The 17,642-nt window shown below is 39.0% G+C and overlaps 4 protein-coding genes across 4 annotated transcripts; 2 read left to right on the forward strand and 2 right to left on the reverse strand.

The window, feature by feature from the left end:
- LOC18770656 (putative ABC transporter B family member 8) lies at positions 1,318-7,281 on the forward strand. The gene is made up of 9 exons (XM_020569470.1): positions 1,318-1,746; positions 1,887-1,941; positions 2,290-2,468; positions 2,663-3,120; positions 3,850-4,390; positions 4,499-4,678; positions 4,762-6,048; positions 6,142-6,569; positions 6,658-7,281. Exons 1-9 carry the CDS (start codon positions 1,453-1,455, stop codon positions 7,007-7,009), a joined length of 3,774 nt encoding a protein of 1,257 aa, XP_020425059.1. The 5' UTR covers positions 1,318-1,452; the 3' UTR covers positions 7,010-7,281.
- Positions 7,494-8,557, reverse strand: LOC18770146 (histidine-containing phosphotransfer protein 4). Its single transcript, XM_007202893.1, has 5 exons — positions 8,498-8,557; positions 8,109-8,239; positions 7,928-7,996; positions 7,727-7,798; positions 7,494-7,614 (listed from the first exon to the last, which is right to left on the reverse strand). Exons 1-5 carry the CDS (start codon positions 8,555-8,557, stop codon positions 7,494-7,496), a joined length of 453 nt encoding a protein of 150 aa, XP_007202955.1.
- On the reverse strand, positions 9,430-13,290 carry LOC18769799 (protein phosphatase 2C 56). The gene is made up of 4 exons (XM_007202060.2): positions 12,749-13,290; positions 11,061-11,348; positions 10,599-10,704; positions 9,430-10,367 (listed from the first exon to the last, which is right to left on the reverse strand). The coding sequence occupies exons 1-4, from the start codon at positions 13,208-13,210 to the stop codon at positions 10,051-10,053; spliced, it is 1,173 nt and encodes a 390-aa protein (XP_007202122.1). The 5' UTR covers positions 13,211-13,290; the 3' UTR covers positions 9,430-10,050.
- Positions 16,609-17,379, forward strand: LOC18771816 (E3 ubiquitin-protein ligase CIP8). Its single transcript, XM_007203670.2, has one exon. It carries the CDS (start codon positions 16,681-16,683, stop codon positions 17,092-17,094), a length of 414 nt encoding a protein of 137 aa, XP_007203732.2. The 5' UTR covers positions 16,609-16,680; the 3' UTR covers positions 17,095-17,379.

The raw sequence follows: 17,642 nt of genomic DNA on the forward strand, positions 1-17,642 counted from the left end.
ACAAGAATGGTGGAGCATGGACGGCAGGGGAGAAGATCTAAAAGATATCTCCTAGAGATCATTTCATGTATATATGATTATATATCGGACGATCTAGTTAGGTTAGATACATACAAATACCCAAAGGTTACATATCCATCTGTTTTATGTCATGTACAGGTCATCATACAATTAAAGTCAATCTATTGCTAAATTAAGTATGCATGAATTGAATAAAGAGTTTGCTTTTGATTGAGTAACATTATATTGGAAGTCCGATTGAGTTTGTTGTACCATATATGTAGATATTGTGCCTGATCTTTGATTCAAGTTGAGCATTTGAAATAGATGAGAAAGAAAGAAAAAGAAATTACAAGGAAATGTATATGTTGTGAGAGAGAAGAGACTAGACTAAGAAACCATAACAAATACAGCTAAGGGGATGACAGGATATACGAAATGGACATGCAGCTCCCCCTAAACCCTATTAGTTTATAATTAGCAAATAAAGAGGAATATGCTATTCTGAAGCGAAATAAAGTTCCCAATTTTATCTTACCATATCATTAATATTCTGGCAATCAATTAAAGGTGCTTTCTTTACAATAATTTAATCAAACAGAAACTTTTTTGTTGTTGCATTTTTCTATATATAATAGTTGCTCAACCGATGACCTGTTAGTAAGTTAATACGTTGCTAATTACTTATTCGTGGTCACTCCACTTAAACCTGAAAGTTAAGAAAAGTAACTTTTTATCGGCATTTTATTTTTGAGTGGGGGCAGTAAAGTAATTTTCAGCTGTATATATAGAACTTTAGAACCAAAACAAAGTAGTATTATATTTGTGTCTTTGCAAGATACAAATATTAATATTACCATTTTAGCAAGGCTTGCTTGCGCAAATGAGAGCCGAGGCAGAGAGAGAGAGAGAGAGCCCCCAATGTCTCCAAGAACAACATTATATTAAACAATGACAAATCAAAAGCAGACAATAAACGACATGAGTTCGAAGTAAACTAAACAAACCTAAGGGAAATGAAAAAGATGGATGGGGGGAGGGAACAAAGACAAAAGCTAGGTCTGATTGGCCAATGGGTCAGTGGTCATAGTCAACTTTGTTGAACAGTATATACTGGTCCAAAAATGGGTTGCTGCCTGCCCTCGCTTTTGGTCTCTCATGCTGTGTTGAAAGTAACAGCCACCATCAGTATCTTAATTATAATTAAACAAACCATGACATAATTAAAGCATATGATATAATTAATAGGGCTGCTTCACAGAAATCACTTGCTTCATTGCTTGCTGCTCACTTTATTTTCTGTATGTATATAAAGCTGAGTGTATATCATTTCTTTGAGCAAACACGACAAGGAGCTTGAGCTTGTACCCTTTTGTGCATCCACTTTTTACTTTCTTTTCCTCCAAACATACAAACACAAACACATATGCAATATACTTTTGATTTTTGAGAATGAGCAAAATGGAATCTCCTGAGAAGAATGAGATATTGGCAGTGAAGGAGAAAGGATCAGATGAACGCAGCAGCCATGGAAGTAAAGGAAGAAATTCTGTGGTGAAGATTTTCAGATATGCTGATTGGGTGGATGTGGTGCTGATGGTTTTGGGGACAGTTGGAGCAGTAGGAGATGGGATGTCGACAAATTGCTTGCTGGTGTTCGTTAGCCGTCTTATGAATAACTTGGGATATGGTCAGAGCCAACAGAACAATAATCATGGGATCCATTGGATGCACGAGGTTGAAAAGGTCAGTTGGATTATTATTATTGTCTCTCTCAGTCTCAATGGTGCTGCTGTTGGTTTTTCTTTGTCTTCAACAACTAACTCATTTTCTCATTATGTCTCACATTTTCCATCTGTTAATTGTGTGTTTTGTTTGGTTAACAGTGCAGCTTAGACTTTGTCTACTTGGGATTAGCAGTAATGCTGGTGGCTTTTTTGGGTAATTTCAAACTTCTCTCCTTTTTCTCTCTTTTTTCCTCATTTGCTTTGCTTTCCAAGGACAAGGGGCCGGATCGATGCGAGGCGCAATTATATGAAATTAAACCCAGTCCATTATCTTCCTAATGGCATCGATCTGATAACAAAAGTTGGTAACTTCATGGTATAATATATAATGAAAAAAAGAAGAAAAAAAGAAAGAAAAGGAGAACTTTCTTTCTGTGGAACCCTAAAATGCCCTAGTCATGGGGCCTAGCTTGTTACAAGAATTAAACGCATCTGAAAAACCCTCTAAAAGCTGATGAGGGCCAAACTAATTAAAGTAATTAATGATTAATAATGGCTGCAGAAGGTTATTGTTGGAGCAAAACTAGTGAGAGGCAGGTGCTGAAGATTCGTTACAAGTACTTGAAAGCAGTTTTGAGACAAGAAGTTGGGTTTTTCGATTCCCAAGAAGCCACTACTTCGGAGGTCATCAATACCATATCAAAAGATACTTCTCTCATACAAGAAGTTCTAAGTGAAAAGGTAAATTACTCGCGATCACCATCAAATTACTAATTGATGAAACCAAAAGTTATGCAATTACTATTTGGTAATTATTCCAGCCCCAAAATGTCATTCAGAATTTACGAGTGTAGAATGACAAACTAAGAGCGTGAATAACAGTTCCCGATTCTTACATTTTATGGTTTGATTTGTTTTTCATTTTTGGTGATCAGGTGCCAACATTTGTTATGCACTCATCAGTGTTCGTCTCGGGGCTGGCCTTCTCCACATACTTGTCATGGAGACTGGCCTTGGTAGCATTTCCAACACTACTTCTCCTAATAATACCAGGAATGATCTATGGGAAATACCTCATGTACTTGTCGAAAAAATCATACAAAGAGTATGGGAAAGCAAACAGCATAGTAGAGCAAGCTCTAAGCTCCATAAAAACTGTTTATGCATTCACTGCCGAGAGGAGAATTGTGGAAAGATATTCAGCAATATTGGAGAGAACAAGTAGGCTGGGGATGAAGCAAGGCATAGCAAAAGGTCTGGCAGTGGGAAGCACAGGGCTGTCTTTTGCGATATGGGGGTTTCTGGCATGGTATGGAAGCCATTTGGTGATGTATAAAGGTGAAAGCGGTGGGAGGATTTATGCGGCTGGGATCTCTTTCGTATTGAGTGGACTGTATGTGTTTCATCCATCTTATGCATTAATTATGCTTTTTCTTCTTCATTAATTTGTGTTTATCTCAATTAAGCACATGCATGTTAATAATTTCTGATTATATTGATGGTGATGACTGATAATATTGGACTTTAAGAGAAGTTCAAATGATTTGATTGACAAGTACTTATCTTTAATTTTTAGTAGATTCAGTTTAATGTGTGAAATTTTCAATTTTTTTAGGTCAAAATGTGTGAAAATTTCGATAACTCCATTAATCGTGTCGATCAGGAATATATAGCTTCACAAATGAAGTATGTGAAATTCTAGAGTCAATCTCCTAATCCGAAGTTACAATTATGTTTTTTTTTTATGGTTTTATTTTTCTATTTTTTAAACTTCCCTAATTTATATAAATGATGTAGTAGTACAATGATGATTACCTTTCAACATACAGGTGGATTTTCTCAACTGTCACAAGTTAATTTACTCTTGGATTTTAATTTAGCATAGCTATCTATGTTGTTGATGTTAGAAGTGATTGAATCGATGATCTTAATTATTTTTAATTTGTTGGCAATTAAAAGATGCAGTGATGAGATTTTACTAGCAAAAGATTTCATGTTTAGAAAAATTTTATCATGAACAATTTTTATGCATCATATGCCGTGCTCCATGCATAAACTATCCAATATTTACATGAACATATGTACTTTTGGCCTCATATTGTGAATGTAAATTATACAACAGATCCCTGGGAATGGCACTTCCGGATTTGAGGTACTTCACAGAAGCTGCGGTTGCTGCTACACGAATATTCGACCGGATAGACCGTAGGCCCTTGATCGACGGTGAAGACACCCAAGGACTTGTCTTAGACAACATTAGAGGCGAACTAGAATTCATTGGTGTCAAGTTCACATACCCTTCTCGTCCAGATTCCATGGTCCTCGGAGATTTCAATCTGAAGGTTGAAGCAGGGAAGACCATTGCTCTTGTTGGTGCGAGTGGAAGTGGCAAGTCCACAGCAATTGCATTGGTGCAACGTTTTTATGATGCGGATGATGGGGTTGTTCGGATCGACGGTGTCGATATAAGGACACTTCAGCTGAAATGGATTAGATCAAAAATGGGACTTGTTAGTCAAGAACATGCCTTGTTTGGGACTTCAATTAAGGAGAACATTATGTTTGGTAAGCTTGATGCCAGTATGGATGAAGTCACAGCTGCAGCTATGGCTGCCAATGCTCATAATTTCATAAGGCAACTTCCACAAGGGTATGAGACCAAGGTGAATATTTATGCACTTTTGAAAGGGTTTTTAATTTTGAGCATTTGATCCTGATCATCAGATTTACAGTGTCATTTTAATTGACATATCCATACATATATGTGACAGATTGGAGAGAGAGGAGCACTTTTGTCTGGTGGACAAAAGCAGCGGATAGCTATTGCCAGAGCAATTATCAAGAACCCTGTAATTCTACTACTTGATGAAGCAACAAGCGCTCTTGACTCTGAATCTGAGACTCTGGTCCAAAATGCTCTTGATCAAGCCTCCATGGGGAGAACCACCTTGGTAAAAGGAAAATGTTGATTGATATATACCTTAATTAGTGCATTAATTAACTTCATCATCTCACAGCTTTTTAACATGAACAGGTTGTTGCCCACAAGCTTTCAACTGTTCGAAATGCAGACCTAATTGCGGTGGTCAGTGGCGGTTGCATCATCGAAATAGGCTCACACAACCAACTCATCAACTGCCAAAACGGTCACTATGCAAAACTAGCAAAGCTACAGAGACAATTCAGCTGTGACAATGTTGACCAAGAACGAATTTCAGTGTCTTCGGTCACAAGAAGCAGTGCTGGCAGGCTAAGCACAGCAAGATCAAGCCCTGCATCAACGTTTGCAAAATCACCGCTTCCCCTCGAGACCTCACAGCCTTTGTCACACCCTCCAACTTCCTTCTACCGCCTTCTGTCTTTGAATTCCCCTGAATGGAAGCAAGGCCTAATTGGAAGCCTCTCTGCCATAGCATTCGGGTCAGTCCAACCTGTCTATGCCTTAACCATAGGTGGCATGATATCAGCCTTCTTTGTGCAAAGCCACGAGGAAATGCGTGCTCGAATTCGTACATATTCCTTGATTTTCTCTGCACTTTCTGTAATCTCCATCACCTTGAATCTCTTGCAACACTACAACTTTGCTTACATGGGTGAGCAGCTCACAAAAAGAATCCGGTTGCAAATGCTTCAGAAGATCTTGACCTTTGAAACAGCTTGGTTTGATGAGGAGCAGAATTCAAGTGGGGCATTGTGTTCAAGATTGAGCAATGAGGCTTCCATGGTTAAGTCCCTTGTGGCAGACAGGGTGTCCTTATTAGTCCAAACCACTTCAGCTGTCACAATTGCCATGATCATGGGGCTAGTTGTGGCTTGGAAGCTAGCACTCGTTATGATCGCGGTCCAACCACTCGCAATCCTATGCTTCTACACAAAGAAAGTTTTGCTGTCTAGCCTATCAGCCAACTTTATCAAAGCACAAAACCATAGCACTCAAATTGCAGTTGAAGCAGTGTACAATCATAGAATTGTGACTTCATTTGGAAGTGTGGGAAAAGTACTTGAATTATTCGATGAGGCTCAGGAAGCGCCGAGGAAAGAGGCAAGGAAGAAGTCATGGCTAGCTGGGCTTGGGATGGGGTCAGCCCAGTGTCTAACATTTATGTCATGGGCACTGGACTTCTGGTATGGTGGTACACTAGTAGAAAAGGGGCAAATATCAGCTGGGGATGTGTTCAAAACATTTTTCATATTGGTGAGCACTGGTAAGGTTATAGCTGAAGCTGGGAGTATGACTTCTGATTTAGCCAAGGGTTCAACAGCAGTTGCATCTGTGTTTGAGATTCTCGACCGCCACTCACTAATTCCAGGCTCTCGTAATGTAAGTAACAAATTAATATCCTAATCATATCTGTTCTTTTTCTTTTTCTTTTTGAAAGCAGAAGTTTACTTGGGATAATTTTATCTTTTTTAGGTGGGGGATGAAGATGGTTCTAGTGGGAATGGGATAAAGTTAGAGAAAGTAACTGGGAGCATAGAACTGAAGAAGGTTGATTTTGCATACCCAAGTAGGCCAGAGACATTGGTGTTGCGCCAATTTAGCTTGGAGGTGAAGCCAGGCACAAGCATTGGACTTGTTGGGAAAAGTGGGTGTGGCAAGTCAACCGTGGTTGGATTGATACAAAGATTTTACGATGCAGAGAGTGGGTCAGTGAAGGTGGATGGTGTGGACATAAGGGAACTAGATGTTCAATGGTATAGGAGGCACACAGCCCTTGTTAGCCAAGAGCCCGTGATATATTCCGGTACCATTCGCGACAACATCATGTTTGGGAAGCTTGATGCCCCAGAGGATGAAGTTGTAAAGGCCGCCAGAGCAGCCAATGCCCACGAATTTATCTCGTAAGTCTATTATCAAATCGAAAAATCGTTTAGCCATTTGATTATCATAATTATGTTTTTTTTTTAAACATTGTGTTCTTCTATTTAGGTCATTGAAGGACGGTTATAATACAGAGTGTGGTGAAAGAGGGGTGCAGTTATCAGGAGGGCAAAAGCAAAGAATAGCAATTGCAAGAGCAATACTTAGAAACCCAACAATACTATTGCTAGATGAGGCAACAAGTGCACTTGATGTGCAATCTGAGCACCTTGTGCAAGAAGCTTTGGACCGCATTATGGTGGGAAGGACAACAGTTGTGATAGCACATAGGCTTAACACCATCAAAAACCTTGAAATGATAGCATTTGTTGCAGATGGGAAGGTGGTGGAGAAAGGCACATATGCTCAGCTCAAGCACAAGCGTGGTGCCTTCTTTAACCTTGCCACCTGTCAAACTTAGGTGCATGTAAATATATCTCTACTGTAAAAGTAAAATGGTGTATGTTGCTGTAAACTGTAAAATTAGCTAGCAGCAGCATCTTTTGGGTTGGTTAGTTTTGTGGCTTTGTGCCTGAGGATTTAGAGTTCTTTCAATGAGGGGTTTTTGACTCTTAGACAGGAACTTATTGCAAAGGCCTGAATGTAATATTGGGTTGGTCCCAAATTAATGCTGGTGTTGAAAGTCAAGAACAAATAATAATAAAAACTATATATGCTAATTGTATTATCCTGCAGATTTTTTTTATTTTCTTTGTGTCTTTGCACAAACTACAATTTGATTTAACATAAGAGAGCCTAGGAAGCTCATTCTTATACCGTCTGTTACAAAAGCATACAAAGATTTCTGGACAAAACAGCCACAGACGACCTTTGTTTTTATTCCAACATTAAACTAAACACTCTAGATAGAACACTTCATGGCTGAATTTGGTTCACCCTTTCCTTCACTTGGGGCGCTGAGCAGTCTCTGAAGGTCCAACTTGTCGCACCAGATGAAAGTAAGGCTCTACTTTCCCTCTTAGAGTCTCATGAGCTAGCTTAATCAGCTGGAGCTGAGCCTTGGTCCTGCTCACATGCATTCATGGATCACGGACAAGTTTATAATCACTAATTAGCTTACAATACCAGGTCTAATTAAGCGGCCATTAAAAGAAGAAAACTAAAAAATCATCATCACCCTTCGAGGTCCCCTGCCTTGATACTTTCCCTCATCTGGTTCGTCTCGATCCAAACCTTGTTAGCACCAACGCTGTGAATTGATCATGAGAATAATGTAGAAACTAACAAAATGAGCAATGATGATAAATGCTATAAGCACCCAAATAAGGTATCTTTATAACAAAACAAAAAAACTTGAGCCAATCTAACAAGCACCTACCTGGCGCTGCTACCTTTGAGCTGATGGAGGGACTTGTCCAGCTTGTTGACATCATAGGGGGGTTTCTCCCTTTGGAAACAGAAACGAAACAGATCGGATTGATAGATGTTTTAATGTTAAAGTGCATGCGTTGTGTATCATTCAAGAAATTAATGTCAAACTAAGTTGTATTAGTACTCACAGTGCTTGCTCCACAGTAGCTATCAGTTTCGTAGAGTCCCTAAAGTACAAGGTCATAACCTCCTCTGCGAAGTTGGGATTGTCAACATCTTCCAATTGCTCCATCTGCATAAACTGCGTGTCCAGAATTTCCTGCAACATATGTATATTCATCTTCATCATGTACAACACAATATATCTCTGCAACTGCAACTTGTACTTTATTTCAGCTCTTATCTCATGAAGAATGCATTTTCAATTTGTCACACTCAAATCATGAGAGTCTGTAAAACTTCTGAAAACCCATGAAGGAAAAAAAGACCAATGTGCAGCATTATTGAAAACAAAATGAAAACTAGGACCAACATGCCATGCTAATTCTAATTAAAGAAAAAAAATAAAAAATAAAACCTCATCAAACAAAGATTGCCTCATGCTTGCAACTTGTTGGCGCAAGGGATTGCTCCCCATTGTTGCTCAGATATTCAAAGACTGGATTGAGAGTACCACAATGGTAAGCCAAGAAGATGAAATATATATATATTGATGAAAAGAAATCAGGATGCAACACGTTTTATAGGCATGCATTTACTCATTCTGAAAAAGTGCAGATTACAGAATCTAAATAGGAGAAATGGCTGATTGTGTTGGCATGTACGACTGGTGGAACAATATTTGCCATAGTCGTATGTAAGATATGATGTGCAGTGTAGCCAATTATGACAAGGCTGAAACTAGTGTCTTGTTTCAAAACTTGTTTCTTGAGCTTGCTTTGCTTAGAGCACTTGTTGACCAGCGCGTGGTTGGCTGTCAACTGTTAATGTGTGTGACTAATCACTCATGTGCGTCAACTCACGCGCGTTTAGGCGATTGTTCTTAGCATCTTATTACTATATATCCTCCTTAGATTGTAAAATAAATGCATAGAGATTTTGTTTGTTTATTTGCAATAGATATGGATTATGGAATAAATTCAATCCAATCCAATCCGCCCAAAACGGAGCAACAAAAACACTAATTTGGTTCATTTTGATAACTTTTGAGTAGATTGTGTTACAAACATTTTCCAATGTGGTCCTATATGCATTTGATAGAGAGGGAACGAAGATAATCTAAAACCTTTGACACAATTATGTTCGTGTACATCACATGATCAAAACACTTCTGACCTAATTCTTTAAAGGTTGTGTTTCAATTTAAGTCGATGATAGCTTTATTAGTATTTTCTTATTTTGGTGCTCTCTGCGGAACTCATGGTATTTTGGTTTCAAGACGTGTAAACAAGAATAGAAAGAAGCATTCATTGTACAATGCAATATTAAATTATGTCCATCAGAATGAACTTGACAACAGGACAAATATCCATGACTTTGATTTCACATACCAACACATCCCCTTCTTCATTGTTGCAAATAATCAAAATAAGCCTATATTTTCTATTTAACGCATTGAACGGAAAATAAATAATAAAATGCAGGCACATGATGAAGCTTTTGTGTTTCAAAATGCTGAGTTCGCGAATTTCCCTCCCCCCCAAAGAATTCCACATTTTTTAGTCCGAAAGAAGACGGGTGTGTCGAAAGAAAAAAGGCGAGAGCAAATAGCTAAAAAGGAAATCTTTCTTGCCTTCATGCTTTCTTTTCTTTTCTTCATCCTCAAGCAAATATATTATCGAACAACTTGCAGTTTTCTTCATGATCTTTTACTCTTTTCTCGACCAAACCAATTAAAATTGAGGATTGATCTAATGTTTTGTTGTAACAAACTGGTTTTTTTTTTCTTCCAGTTGTTACAGTTTGAAGAGATTGATCGAGTCAGCTCTGTACATGTCAGATAAAGGTAGCTGAAGGATGAAGATGGGGGATGCTACCCGAGAATCACTACATCTTTCCTGTCCTCTCACCTCTGAACTTGAGAGGCTGAGATAGAATCGGATTTATAGGAACAGAGAGAACCAATCCATTTCATTGCCTTTGCTGGCGTTTTCTTTTTGCTTTGAGATCAACAACAATGATGGATATGTTATCGGAACTGTTTCTTCCATATGCTATTTCAGTGAGATGATCAGCAACAGCTTGTGCCGGAGGAATGTCATCAGTCAAACTGGAGATTGACCTTCGCCGCCTTCTTAGAAGATGCCGAGCCACCTCTCCCACTTCTTCATTAGTCATGACATCCCAAAGTCCATCACTTGCCAAAATCAAACACTCGTCCTCATCGGTCCTTGTCATGAATGAAATCTCAGGGACTGGAATTATCCACGGCCTTAGATATCGATCACCTGAAACGTAACCACAACCATTCAAAGTACCATGAAATTATGCTTGCATTAAGCAAAATGAAATACGGCAACTTATCAAAATGAGATTATGGTACTAGTTTAAATGTCTAATTGAGTCTTCTATCTCTGGACATGGCACATTCACATAGTTGCCTCGGTCTGGGAAGATAAAACTTTTGACAACTGCAAAACAGAAGACTGCAAATTAAGCAGAGAAATAGAGATGAAAACCTATAGCTCTGGACATGGCAAGAACTCCAAACACCCTAGCACCATTCCAGTTTATGACTTTCCCTCCCCCTCCTTCAATCCTCAGGAGTTCATCTTCCCTATCAGGCTGTAAAAGCAACAACAAGAAACAGCGGGTCCTTAGTCTTGTTAAGAAAAATAGTGTCAACAATATAAATAAAGAGCCTAACTCATGAATATTCAATAGCTAGCTGTCAATAACTGGCCAAGTACTTCCTCTAATCTTTTCAACCTGCTCTCCATGTTTCACAGACAAAAAAAAAAAAAAAAAAATTGAATGATCTTAATTCTCCCCAGTAAGAAGGATTCTTTTTTCTTACTTAATAGACCGTGCAACTTTAGCTCTAAAATTTGAATGCATAATGAACAATTACCAGAAGCAATGAAGCAGAAGAGTTCAAATCTAGAAAAAAGTTTAAAGAATAGAGGAGTTAATGATGTGACCTTCTGATCAACAGTTAAGGGGATTGTTTCTGTCCCTCGGCAAAGAACTGCCCTCGAGTCACCACAATTAGATGTGATAATCTGGCAACCAGATAGAATGGCAACAACTGCAGTTGAACCAACCATCTCTGGCGCAATAGCCTCCTCAAGGAGCTCATTGTCAGCCTTCTCAAAACCAATTGAGAATGCTGTTTCCCACTTTCTCTGCCATTCGTAGCCATCAACCGTCTCCCGATCCCACTCTTGTGCTATCACTTCATGCATCCGCTCAGCACAAAAGTTAGCCACCTATGTATGGTGTCAAATATGGATAGATTAGCTCTTGTCTCACTAACAACGTACGGGTAGCAGTAGTTCCAATATCCACAAAGTAAAACACTTAACTTGCAGTAAGTTAGGACATACAAGTCTAAATCAACTAAACGAACAGAGTCAGATATGCAGATGTCTGATGTTTGGTTATATGTTAATCCTATTGTCTTCCTGGAAAATATGATGATTAGTTGATAATACAATATTTGTTAAACCATCTGATATGCCATGTCAAAATTGTTATTGATTAAATAAAACATATCTGAATATGCAGTTCCAATTGGTAGTTTGATAATAAACCAATAAACAAAACATTAAGCATCACCATGTACAACACAAGGAAACAACTCAGCCATTGCCTAAACAAGTGCAAGAAGTCTTTCCTCCAATCAAATAAAGTCTTAATTAACAAATTATTTCCAGTAGAAAAGCTGTTACAGAAATAAATGTCAAAACACAAAGGATTTGTCCGTCCATATCCGGTGAGACATCTTGAGAAAGCACCCAAACAATGAGATTCTAAAAAGAAAATAATATAAGGGGACCCAATAAACCACCGTCCGCTTATAATAAAGTTCACACTAAACACACAAAAAAGAATGGTCCCGCCTAGATTTTTTTTTCCAAGAAAAATGGAACCTCTATGATCTTGCTGATTCGTCTTCTTCAGGCAATAACACACTCAGCGCCCCCACCAGCTACCAAAATTATTATTCAATTAATTTTTCCATAAATACAAAAACCAACCAATAATCTACTTAGATACAGTTCACCGATTACTCAATAAGAAAAACTAAAATACTACTCTCTGCAAAATGCTTGGTGAACAATAACAACACAGCCCCAGATTTAATTTGTTAAATTCATGGAGGGCCCAGTAGGTCATGCTGTTGATACATGATGCGCCTGTGACGACAGGACAGAGCATGCGGGTGACGGTAGCATTATCCCCCCAATCCCCATGCACCCGATGCCAAAGAAGAATAGGCGCGCCCAGCTCACTGAGCCCGAAAATTTGCACGGATTCTAAAGCCACGTGTCTATGCTGAAAACGAAACTCCCCATAAACTCCAGTAATATGGACCACTCCGTGCCGGACACGTGTCGGCTTTCCTCAGAAACAATGATGGCTCCAAAATAAATATTCATACTGCTACAGTCTAGTGTTTACGCAAATATTATTTTATTTTCTTCTTCTTCAATTTAGATTATAAATTATATAAAAAATTTGGTCTGAGATTAAAATTATAAATAAACAAATAAATTTATCAGATTTTTGAAACGAACGCGTCACGCGCGTCCAACAAATTGTTCCACTCAATTTTTTTCAAGAAAAATAAAAAAGAAACTCAAAAATAGAGCAATGGAGGGTGCACCTGATTGCCGCCATGGCCGTCGTAGACGCCGAAGAAATGAACAGGGGAGATCTCGGAAGAGGTTTTGGAACCTGGGGCCGTGCAACCGCCCACGTGATCGCACGTGCGAGACATGAAGCCAGGAATCAAAGCGACGGCGTCCTCCATCTCTCTCCGTCTCCCAATCACCGAAGTGAAGCCCCAAGTCACTCCCTTGTTGTTCCTCCCGACGCACTTGGGCCTCGACACCGCCACTCTCAGCTCGTCTCCGGTCAGGAGCGTCCGGTCCACCAGAACCGGCACTAACAACGCCGGAATCTCGCCGGAGCTGCTCGTCGTCGTTCTCGAGACCTCTCCAGAGCTCGTGGTGCTTCTAGAGTCTTCTGTGGTGAGTATCGAGGACGGGCTCGAGCTCGTGGACGCCAGTTCGAGGTCGGGGAGTGAGTTGACTCGCTCGAGTTGCTCGTCCTCTGTGGATTCCATGCTGCGGAGAGAGAGAGAGAGAAAAAGAGGGAGAGAGAGAGAGAGAGAGAGAGAAGAGAGAAAGGGAAGAATGGGATAAAATAAGAGGAAGGGACAGCTAAGAAGGCGACACGTGTGAGGAGATATAAGTTCGATGACACACGCATCCGTAGTGAATGAAGAGAAAGAAAAAAGAGGCATTGATTGCAGTCGTACTCATTTGCTTTTCGCTGCACCGCTACGTGTCTTGTTTACAGATGGCCGTGCCACGCTGGAGAGCTGTGGTTCTCTGCGGCAGCATGTTGCGGCTTCATCTCTGCACCCGCTATCAACGCCTCATCTGTAGTCTCCTGTGCTGCAGATCGTCTGGTCAATCCGTGGACCGTGAGAAGTCAGCAACCGATTTGATGACCGGGCACATGTGACATTCGGCGCTTCCGCGTTTTCCGTATTGTGAGCGCGATGTAGTGGATTTTTTCTGCTATATCCATGAGGAATCTAATGTACGCATGAGGTGGACCCCAGCTAATGGGTACACCATCTCTGTAATAGCTAATAGGTGGCACGTTGGCAAGAAGTGGGGCCAGCCCATTAGGTATAATTTGACATTTTTTACGGAAAAAGTGCTAGCGAGTAAATAATGGATTAGAGCGGTGGGAAATTTCGTAACAGTAAAAACAAGAAAAAGACCTGCTAAAGTGCCACGTGGGAGTTGCGTTCTATTTGATGAATTATAGATGATGGCATCACTCGGTTCGCGTCATTATCCTCTATACCGCAGAGAAAAGAGAATGGAGCCCGTTAAGAATCCCCACAGCGAACGAGGGGAGGTGGTGGATGGGACCCGTTGTATCGGACCATGTCAATTCGAGGGGACCTGATATGATCAGATCGAACGGCACTCAGGCCGAGTGACTAGTTGTATATCAACACGTGGCCCTCGATGGCCCAGTCCGGTATGCGTTCTTTTACATGCAATCATCCATGAGTGGTTAATAGCGCGTTCTTCTCCTCCTTCTCCAATATCGCTTGTATAGAATAAAAAAAATATGCAAATAGTTGTATGAATTTCCATTCCATAGTATCGCTTGTATAGAATTAAAAAAACTTTGCAAATAGTTATATGAATCTAATTGGGATCTCAACTAGAGAGGAAATACTTTTCTACTCCCGTTTGCATTGCCTTTAAGAAAAGATAGGAAAAAGGAAATACTTTTTCTATTGAGGGATTAGGTTCTCTACGAATTTTTTTTCCAACGATTCAAACCATCTATTTTTTAAGTCTTCATTCATAGATATTCTTTAAAAAAATTGGACAAATTAGAAATCGTTTAAACATCTAATTGTGTCCTACAAAATCAGTGAACATGGTACTTCAAAAAAGTTCTAAAATTTCATTAATTTAATTGAGTGGTCAAATGATATCAAATTCAAGTGATTTTTGGCGAAGATAATCTTCGAATGAATATCTACTAAATAGATGATTTTAAATTAATGAAATACAATATATAGTGGGTTATATAAAAATGTCCCTCAAATAAGCTTATTTAAAAGATTTCTTAATGGAAGCTTTGTGTGTGTATATATAGATATATATAATTTAGGTTGGAAATGGGAAGGTGATTTTATTAATCAAGGAAACTTACTGATTAAGATTGTTAATTGGTAAAGAAAAGTTTATTTGGTAAAGCTTTTGCTATTTTACTTACGATTACGTAGTGCCACGTTTTAGGGCCTTTGCGTGTTCAAGTTTTTAATCAAATGTACCACTAATTTTTATATGAGATTTGTACCGACAATTAATCGACGCAGCAAGAATGACCACTAAGTTGAGAGAGAGAGAGAGAGAGAGAGAGAGAGAGAGAGAGAGAGGACGAAAAAAAAAAAAAGGAAAAGAAAAAGGGAGTGGTTGTCTTTCGTATATAGTTTAGAAAGAATGATCAATTATATAACAATGCTGTGACACCAAACTTCAGTTTTATATGTGCCTAACTTTTTCTAAATTGATGGGATACATGATGAAGCCACCTTTCTCATTATTATGTTATAATAACCGATTAGTCACATTTCTTAATTTTATATTTAATAGGTAATAACCATTTAGTTTTGTATCCTAATCTCCACTTTATGGAGAAAACGGAAGGGATTTAGCGAATATATTCAGCGCGAAATATATTTATGGAGTACTGAGGAAAGCCAATGCCCCAATTGCCAACTCTCTTGTCGGGAGGACGTACACCTCAAGATTTCCGAGTACTTGTAATCATCTACAAATCATATCTTAACGAGCAAGTTCATATGTTTTTACACTTATAATACTTGGAATCTAGAATGTTTGAAAGATTGTAGCTCCGTCCTCTCTCAACACTGAATCATTGATCAAGCCTCGTCCTAGGCTTCGGCCCAAATTACGACTTTAAGAGAAATATAAACATGTTGTGGGCCTCAATACAAATTTAAGAGGTTGAGGAACCCACCCACAAAATTTTTGGGAAAGGAAACTTATAAACAGAAACATGGTAAGCCCAAGCAGGCCCGAAATCAACATCCTTTTTTTGAGGCTTTGGTCCTTCCCATCCATGACAGTTTTTTTTTTTTTTTTTTTTTGAGCCAAGGATCCCTTGACAGCATTTGACTCGTGCTTAATTATAAAGTTCCCCGCCGGCATCGCTGCGCTGGCTTCCACAGTCTCCTCCACTTGGAGAGCACCATCCCTCTTTCTTTAGCTATGTTCTTATATTATTTCTTTTAATTTTTATTAGGATTAAGGAGTGCTTTTAAGCCATTACGATCGAAGGAAGTACACTTTGTGTTTAAAAAAGTTGTTAAACTCTGGCTCCCCCTCTCCCACCACAGCATGTCGCCCAAATGATTTATACTTTATAGCACGTGGTGCAATGCTAAATATATAGCAAGGGAAAAAGGGTTGCTTGAACTAAATGGTTTTTCTTTCTTTTGTGTTCACATTATCTTGAATCGAATTTGGATGAAATCAGTTTAATACATTATCTTGGTCAACTCGACTAACTTAGAACGTAAATAAATTGTAGAGCAATATATTGACTTGACCATAATAATAATAAGAATGCGTGAAGTAAGTCATGATGTTAATTAAACATATAGTCCGATGGAGGGCCGGGGCGGCCCTTGCCTTGTACAGAGTCGAAATAAAAAGATAACCTATGTTGCGAGGAAAGCGACTGTTTTCCCATTGCGTAGGTTTGACTAGTTCCATATTGTTGTCTTCCAGCCATACATCCATGTCCATATATATATATATATATATATATATATATATATATATATATCCAATATAGGGCTTCAACTTTTGTACAGAATCAGACAGCTAGCGCAAGAACAATATTGATATATATATATATATATATATATATATATTTGAAGGTAGCTCTCTCCTCCACAGTCCTCTCCATCACACACACACACAAAACAGAACCCATCTCTCTCTCTCTCTCTCTCTCTCTCTAGCTGTCATGGGTACTTTCTCCAACCCAGCAACGAGCTATTCATTAATGGATATGTGGTTTGATTTGGACGAAGCACTGACACTGCCTGAAGAACATATAGGAGGTGCCTGTGGCGGTGGGAATATAAATAGTAATGCAACTGGGACAGTTAACACTTTGGTAGCCAACATGCCAACGGTGGCTGCAGTTGAACTTGAAGCTGCAATTTGCTCAGTTTGTGCTCAAGGTTTTCATCATGATCAATGTTCAGATGATGATGAAGAAGAAGAAGAAGAAGAAGAAGAAGAAATGAATGGTATTGCCACTGGTGTTGGTAAGCAAGTTCCTTGTGGGCATGTTTACCATGAAACATGCATAGCAAAGTGGCTTTCCAATTCTAACTCTTGCCCTCTCTGCCGTTCCCCAATCCTCTCTAATTAAATTATTTCATCATTTCATCGTTCTCTACCATTTTTGCTTCTTGTAACAGTAATCTATATATTTTATAATCAAGATTGCAGATGTTCTGTTCTCTACCCTTGCCAGATGTTCTGTTCTTTATATCATTTATTATGTTCCATTTTCTATATATCCAAACAGAAAGAACAAAACCGCATATGATGAGGATGAAGATATAGTTTGCAGACCTGATAAAATCAATTGAACTTGGCAATAATACTAATGTGTTTGGGCTGAGAATTACTAGGTCAACTTCGTCCCTCATCCAAAAAAAAAAAAAGTCAACGTTGTCTTTGAGCACACACAAATTTCTCTCAGCATATTTATTTATCATTTCCTATTTTTTAGGAGCCATGCTGCATGGACTATGCTATACATTTTGTCATGCTTTCTTTCTTTTGTCGGGTGGAAGAAGTGCGTCTCTTCAGGGATGGCAATGGACCGATTTGGTGCCAAGTATGGTAATACCATTTCGGTTTCCGCTTTTCATCTCTTATAAGTATTTTCGGAGAATTTCTGTCTCCATCCCC

The sequence above is a fragment of the Prunus persica genome, chromosome G7, assembly GCF_000346465.2.
Source record: "Prunus persica cultivar Lovell chromosome G7, Prunus_persica_NCBIv2, whole genome shotgun sequence".
NCBI classification, from domain to species: Eukaryota; Viridiplantae; Streptophyta; class Magnoliopsida; order Rosales; family Rosaceae; genus Prunus; species Prunus persica.

Bases quoted from the DNA above. Each gene is read 5' to 3' on its own strand.
- LOC18770656 (XM_020569470.1), top strand. From the start codon at position 1,453: ATGAGCAAAATGGAATCTCCTGAGAAGAATGAGATATTGGCAGTGAAG. The intron at 6,049-6,141 runs GTAAGTAACAAA...TATCTTTTTTAG, and splicing joins TAATTCCAGGCTCTCGTAAT to GTGGGGGATGAAGATGGTTC. The intron at 6,570-6,657 runs GTAAGTCTATTA...TCTTCTATTTAG, and splicing joins AATGCCCACGAATTTATCTC to GTCATTGAAGGACGGTTATA.
- LOC18770146 (XM_007202893.1), bottom strand. From the start codon at position 8,557: ATGGGGAGCAATCCCTTGCGCCAACAAGTTGCAAGCATGAGGCAATCT. The intron at 7,799-7,927 runs GTAGGTGCTTGT...ATCAATTCACAG, and splicing joins CTCAAAGGTAGCAGCGCCAG to CGTTGGTGCTAACAAGGTTT. The intron at 7,615-7,726 runs GTGATGATGATT...GCATGTGAGCAG, and splicing joins AAGGCAGGGGACCTCGAAGG to GACCAAGGCTCAGCTCCAGC.
- LOC18769799 (XM_007202060.2), bottom strand. From the start codon at position 13,210: ATGGAATCCACAGAGGACGAGCAACTCGAGCGAGTCAACTCACTCCCC. The intron at 11,349-12,748 runs GTGCACCCTCCA...CACCATACATAG, and splicing joins ACGGCCATGGCGGCAATCAG to GTGGCTAACTTTTGTGCTGA. The intron at 10,368-10,598 runs GTTTTCATCTCT...GTTACGTTTCAG, and splicing joins TGCCATGTCCAGAGCTATAG to GTGATCGATATCTAAGGCCG.
- LOC18771816 (XM_007203670.2), top strand. From the start codon at position 16,681: ATGGGTACTTTCTCCAACCCAGCAACGAGCTATTCATTAATGGATATG.